The sequence below is a fragment of the Adiantum capillus-veneris genome, chromosome 26 (assembly GCF_014529385.1).
Source record: "Adiantum capillus-veneris isolate H3 chromosome 26, ASM1452938v2, whole genome shotgun sequence".
In the NCBI taxonomy this organism is placed as follows: Eukaryota; Viridiplantae; Streptophyta; class Polypodiopsida; order Polypodiales; family Pteridaceae; genus Adiantum; species Adiantum capillus-veneris.
This window is the reverse complement of record NC_140956.1, coordinates 56,660,006-56,666,282: the sequence shown is the minus strand read 5'-3', so window position 1 is coordinate 56,666,282 and position 6,277 is coordinate 56,660,006. Positions and strand designations below refer to the sequence as shown.

At 42.7% G+C, this 6,277-nt stretch overlaps 1 protein-coding gene across 1 annotated transcript; it reads left to right on the top strand.

Moving 5' to 3' along the window:
* The first annotated feature begins 1,646 nt into the window (after nt 1–1,646).
* On the top strand, nt 1,647–5,446 carry LOC147423496 (putative serine/threonine-protein kinase PBL23). Its single transcript, XM_086501334.1, has 8 exons — nt 1,647–1,733; nt 2,220–2,402; nt 3,827–3,831; nt 4,224–4,331; nt 4,520–4,765; nt 4,852–4,984; nt 5,052–5,141; nt 5,246–5,446. Exons 1-8 carry the CDS (start codon nt 1,647–1,649, stop codon nt 5,444–5,446), a joined length of 1,053 nt encoding a protein of 350 aa, XP_086357460.1.
* The last annotated feature ends 831 nt before the right edge of the window (nt 5,447–6,277 follow it).

The following is a 6,277-nucleotide window of genomic DNA, read 5'->3' as shown; positions in this document are numbered from 1 at the left end:
CTAAAGATAAGGTTGGCACCACTATTCCTCTCTTATCCACTATTCCCCTGGTATCCGATCCTCTCTTCCCTTGTATAGCCATAGCCTGAAGGCATTGTGCTTCCTTCCACACGGCCTTGCTACATACAGTTGATTATTGGGTACTCTCCCCTCCCAAACTGCCATAGATTCTGCAACTCCACCCCCATTATCTAATGTGCCATTCTTAAGAAGTAAGGGTAAGTCGGTACATTGGTAAGCATGTGATCAAAGCAAGGCGGGGACGGGGTGGTAGCTATGGTGAGCTGCAGATGCGGCAGGTACAAAACGTGGCAGATCTGAAGCATATGAGCAGGTGGATGTTTTCTCAACTAGCAAAGGCTGCGGGCGCAGAGCGAAACTCAGGCAAGGAGGACGTGGAGGCAATATAGGTGTGTTTGAGAGGGTGGACAAGAGATGCTATGATAGCTGGCCAACACTGGAGATGAGGGTGGGAAATGGCATCGACACACAATGTGTGTGCCGCCAGAGTGAGGTAGGGGGTTAATGGATATGTGATCAAAGCAATGCACTCACGGAGACACGGAGCACTTGCAAGCTCCACTTATGAGCAAAGCCAAGATCCTTAGCCCCATGTAAGAGGGTAAGAGAGGGCATGCCGCCGCAAAAGGGGGCGCCATTTTACTAGTACATAATCAAAATTTTCATATGGTGGAATACTATGATGTGTTCATATTGTTTTTGAATGTATATCTAGACAACTTCTAGGACACAATGGAGGAGGTAGAGAGGAGTCATCCTTTGGTGCTTCCACCAAGTGGTACTTTACATGTATCATAGGAAGTATATCTTGTTCAAGTAGTTTTGCCAACCAATGTCCTCCGTTAGAAAAATATTGGACCCAAAAGGGCCTTATAACAAATTGGATTAGTGTGCTTTTATGTTGGTAAATAAGGGAACACAAAATACCACAAGTGGTTGAGCTAATTCAAAAAAATAGAGTCCCTTCTAGAAAGAGAGAAATGTCTATGGGACATCCTAATGCGAGCATTGAAAAAGGACTTCAATGGCTTTTTCTAGTTTTGGTTATTAAAAGTTAAAACTTCAATGCACCAAATCAAAACATTTAGATACCAAAATTTCAAAGGCTTAAATTGAAAGGTAAAGGCCACGGGCCTCCAAAATTAAGTCAACTCTTTTATAATGACTAAATTCCAAGAAGAAGAAAGGAGAGCTTAAGTGTAAAGGTTTGAGAGAGAGAGAGAGAGAGATTATTGAAAGGTAAAGGCCACAAGCCTCCAAAATCAAATCGACTCTTTTATAATGATTACATTCCAAGAAGAAGAAAGGAGAGCGTGTGGGAAGTGTGGGAAGCTTGAAACTGTAAAGGTTTGAGAGAAGAGATTTCTTAGTTTTTTTTAATGAAAGAGACTCCACCCCTTGAGTCTTTACACACCACCTTTTTGGCCTGCTAAGGAAAGGCCTTAGTGTTGGGCTTGCTTGGGCGTCCTTCAATCGATGACGTCCACCTGGATGACCACCAAGTTTGCAGAGCGTGCAATTTGCGTCTAGAGTTCAACTTGGACAATCGAGCCTTAGAAGTTTGTGTGCGTGTGGGAGTCTACTGCTGCACTCGACGATTGCGTCCAACTCAAGCTCGATAGTCGATGTGCGCTGTGGAGCTAGTGACTCGGGTTGCGGAGGGCGAGGGAGGCCTCTCTCTGGTTGTTGACATCACGGTTGCAGAGCATGAGGTCCTCGGTGACTGCGTTAACTCTACACTTTTGAGATGTTGCATGCACAGTCCTATCTCTTAACCCATTAGTGCAATGCTAATTGCAAATTGTGTATAAAATTATTCAGAAAACACTGGCTTAGGCAAACTTTCTAGCATCCAAACCATTGTTCTGTTTTTTCAATAATTTTATTCACAAGCATACACTAATATGCTTGTGTTTAGTGTAGGCTCTTAACTATGTAATAGGTTAATTGTGTGTGTACGTTACCATATGGTACCAAGCTTTGTGTGTGTGTGTGTTGCCATTTCATGCATTAACAAAGATAGAGAACGCACTTTGATACTAGTTTCTTTGCTGTTATGTAATGCATATTTGGTTTATATCAAGATTGCCTTCCTGATTATGTAATTCTCTGCATGAGCAGGGTTCAAGAGCAAGAATGTGCAATTGTCAGATTCTACCACGGTCTCAATTATAAGCTTGGAGCAGAGAGAGTCTCAGGTGTTTACCTTCAAACAATTACATGGAGCTACCTGTAATTTCAATCAGGGCAATGTAGTCGATCATGGTGGATTTGGATCTGTTTTTCGAGGAGTGCTTCCAAACAGGCGACAAGCTGCCATCAAGCAGCTAGATCTGTCAAGCAAGCAAGGCGATCATGAATTTCGCATAGAGGTGCATATTGTTGTATTCGATGTAAAACATGTTTGTCTACATGTGGAGTACGGTTCATGTGGGTGTGAGTGGGCATATGTTGGATGCTAGCATTCTATGTGAAGCTAGCTATAGGTTTATGGAAGATGGAAGATATTCTGTATGAGCAAAATTGCAGTCTTAGCACTTATCAAAAAGTGATTTTGTGAAATTTACCTAAGTGGTGACCTTTCCTAATTGTGGGACAGGTTGACATGCTCAGCCGCTATAACATTTAATGGTCTAAAAACTTATGTGTAGCGGAAATTAGCATGAACATAGTGGGCATTTCATTAGAATAGATTCCTAATGAGAATTACAAGAGTGCTTGGGTGGAGAGAGCAACAAAAAGCATAACACCTAGTTAGATAGCATCAACAATACTTTCAAAAGAGAGAGAAATTAAGCTATTGACAACAATTGAGGACCGGATTTGCATGGAGCCGGGCCCCCCTCCAAAAGGCTTTGTATTATGGTTTCTCCCATCAAGAGAGACATTGTACAATACAATTCTTTGTGTTCCTTCAAGACTAGCTAGTGCAATGAAGATGAAAGCTTCATGCACTAAGCAAAACACTTAGCAAACACAACTTTAATTATCCCCGTTCTCAGACCCAAGACCTCACACACCTTCGAAGATGGTGAGAGCTAGCAGGGTATGAGAGTAGATTGAGAGGAAGAAGGAGTATCTTACGAGAAAGATGTACATCTCCTCACATATCACTCATATTAGCATAGCTTAGCTTAGTAATTAGATTGGTAGAGGAGATGAGCATGCATTGAAGCTTGGCTCTTGGTTGGATTTGCATCCACATGCCAAGAGTGTGTCAATGTAGGCTTCTATCTCACAAGCTTGGAGTAGGTGATGAGCTCTCAATTAAAGCTTGGGAAGAGATAGTCTTCTTTGCTTCACACATAGACTGTGTGTGTGTGTGTGTGTGATAATGCCTTGCAAAAATCAGCCCCCTCTCTCTCTTGGGCGAGCCCTCTTGCTATTTGCTCTTGCTCTACCCTCATTGGACCTCCCCAAGTCAAGCCAATGACAATTAAGCAGCATAAGTGATAGCCTATTGACATGTGTCCCCCTTTCCCCTTTTGTGAGAGCTTTAGGTAATTTAATAATTAAACTAAACTCTCATTGGACCCCTTTGCCTCTTGGCCAATAGGAATCAGGCAAGCCATTGGGCTGTTGAATGCTCATTGGACCCCTTGGGAGACTGTCCAATAGTCTTCTAGAGGACTTAATTCTCATTGGTTCTTTTATTAAGTGTTTTTAAATTAATTAAACTAGATTTATTCTAGCCTAAATCTCATTGGTCCACCTCCAAAGCCATCCAATAGGAATTGGGCACACCTTGTGGGCATCTGGGCTAGGGAGCTGACATGTGTCCCTCATTCCGTTTGTGTAAAGGGAGCTTGTGTGTGTGTGTGGCTTTCTCTCTCATCCCCTAGAAGAAAGGCTCGCCCCCTCCCAAGTAGGGATGTACAAAGACTTTTTTGGTCACACACAAAGCGTCCAATTTCCCTAAGGTTGACCTTTGGACATAACCTTTGAATTTTGGAACCTTAGCATTTTGGAAGTCTTAATGGGTTGAACCTTAGGGTCTTTTTAGCCCATTGTTTCACATGGATCTTTTGCAGATGGCCCCCCCTTTGGATCCCTATTTTCCCTCCTTTGGATCCCTAGTGTGGCCGGTCTGCTAGCTTAACCAATATTCTATCTTTTTTCTCCCCTGGCACTTCCCCATATTAAATGATCAGTTTAACATGAGAAAATCATTTAGGAGAATTAGATATTGATTATTATGACAGCCGCCTTCATCCTTCATACCTTGTTGGTTTGCTTGGTTATTGCGCCGATGAAGATCACCGGTTACTGGTCTATGAGTACATGCCGAATGGAAACCTTCAAGAACACTTGTATTCAAATGGTATGGGCCCTCGTGTTTTCCTGAACTTATGTCCTTCACAAGAAATGAAAAGCGTGGAGAGTGTGTTCACTAATGGAGCCAATCTGAGGCTCATGCTATGTTAGCTCCCGACATGTTTTAACAAACATACTTCAATTTTCCATGTTTTGCTCTCAACTTATCGTTAAATGGTGCAAGAACATCTGGCAATCCTCCAATTCTCAACTGGGAAACTCGCATGAGAATAGCTCTAGACTCTGCAAAGGGTCTTGAGTACCTCCATGAGTGCGTGAGTCCTCCGGTAATACATTGCGATTTCAAAAGCAACAACATACTTATGGATTCCAATTTCATTGCCAAAGTGTCCGACTTCGGTTTAGCTAACAAGGTTGGAGGGCTGGTTTCAACTCGTGTTTTGGGAACCCACGGCTATGTTGCCCCAGAGTAAGAATGAAGAGAAATTATGTATAGGCTTTGTAGATCTTTTGAGCTCTTTCAGAGTTTCTTGATGTGCTCCAATGTCTCTGAAGGTATGCACTAACGGGGCATTTGACAAAGAAGTCTGATGTATATAGCTATGGCGTGGTTTTGCTAGAACTTCTCACAGGACGCGTCCCAGTTGACATGAAAAGGCCACCTAGGCAGGGTGTTCTTGTATCTTGGGTAAGCTTCAAATGGGTGAATGAGCATTCTATACTTCAACACGTTTCTAAGGTGACATTGCTTCCAGGCTCTTCCGCGACTCACAGATAGGGACAAGCTTGTGGAGATGAAGGATCCGGTCATGGAGGGACAATTTGCAGTAAAGGACCTAATTCAAGTTTGCTTGCTATTTGTGTTTGTAGGTGTTGAAATGGGTGATTCTGGATAGAAAATAGTAAAGCAGAAACCGAAGGATTTTGAATGACAAAAAATTTTGTGCAGGTAGCTGCCATAGCCGCTATGTGTGTTCAGCCTGAGGCAGATTATCGTCCTCTTATGAAAGATGTTGTTCAATCTTTGATTCCCCTCGTAAAGCACAAGAAAGGGTCCAAAATTGTGAGCACTCCAGATTTTCATCACAAAATGGTTACATTAAAGTCGTCATCAATTGACAATGGCAGTAGCGGAGATGGAGATAATTGAGTGAGGGCCATTTTTCTTAAGTTGGTCTCTATAGCCCTCTTGAGCGAATTTTTGCCAGTAGAGCTTCGCTTGCTCTAAAATGGTGTCCTTTGCCATCATTCAGCTGCAACCTTTGTATGATATAGCCTGCTTTGAAGACGAAGCTGGTTAGGAGTTTTCACTATTTTTGTAGCTCTGCACTTTACCATATCCATGTTCGTTCTTCAATGCTCCTCCCCTCTTCCTACTTCCTAAAAGCACCTCCACAAATCCTTCCATTGGCAGGCCCTCGTGATCCCTCACCTTGTTTCTCTACGCATGTGGACCACCTTTTTGAACAACTAATAAGACGGTGCCACCTTCGGCAGCGGCATGGCCCCTCTTACCCTTAAACCCCTTGCTCTTGACAAATTTCAATAAGCAAATTAAGAAAAGTACTCTCTCTCTCTCTCTCTCTCTCTCTCTCTCTCTCTCTCTCTTCCCCCCCCCCCCCCCCCCCCCCTTGCCATAGGTTTAGTGTAATCCCACCTTGATAACTTTAAATTCACCTTTCTTATAAGGTGATGGTGAAAAAGCCTACAAATCTTGGCAATCTCATAATGTATTTGTCAAGATGACACGTGTGAGATCAATATAATATTGAGTACAAATTGTACTCTCTCTCTCTCCATATCTATCCCTCTATCTCTCCAATTCTATCTCTTCTCTCGCCATTTGTTTTTGTATCCCTGCTTCTTTTTCCTTCTCTCTCTCTCTCTCTCTCTCTCTCTCTCTCTCTCACACACACACACATTACCTTTTTGCTCTCATTTGTCAATTTCTCCCCCTCTCTCTCTATCTATATCTCAATTT

Bases quoted from the DNA above. Each gene is read 5' to 3' on its own strand.
- LOC147423496 (XM_086501334.1), top strand. From the start codon at position 1,647: ATGTGCGCTGTGGAGCTAGTGACTCGGGTTGCGGAGGGCGAGGGAGGC. The intron at 1,734-2,219 runs GTCCTCGGTGAC...AGAGAGTCTCAG, and splicing joins TCACGGTTGCAGAGCATGAG to GTGTTTACCTTCAAACAATT. The intron at 4,985-5,051 runs GTAAGCTTCAAA...CATTGCTTCCAG, and splicing joins AGGGTGTTCTTGTATCTTGG to GCTCTTCCGCGACTCACAGA.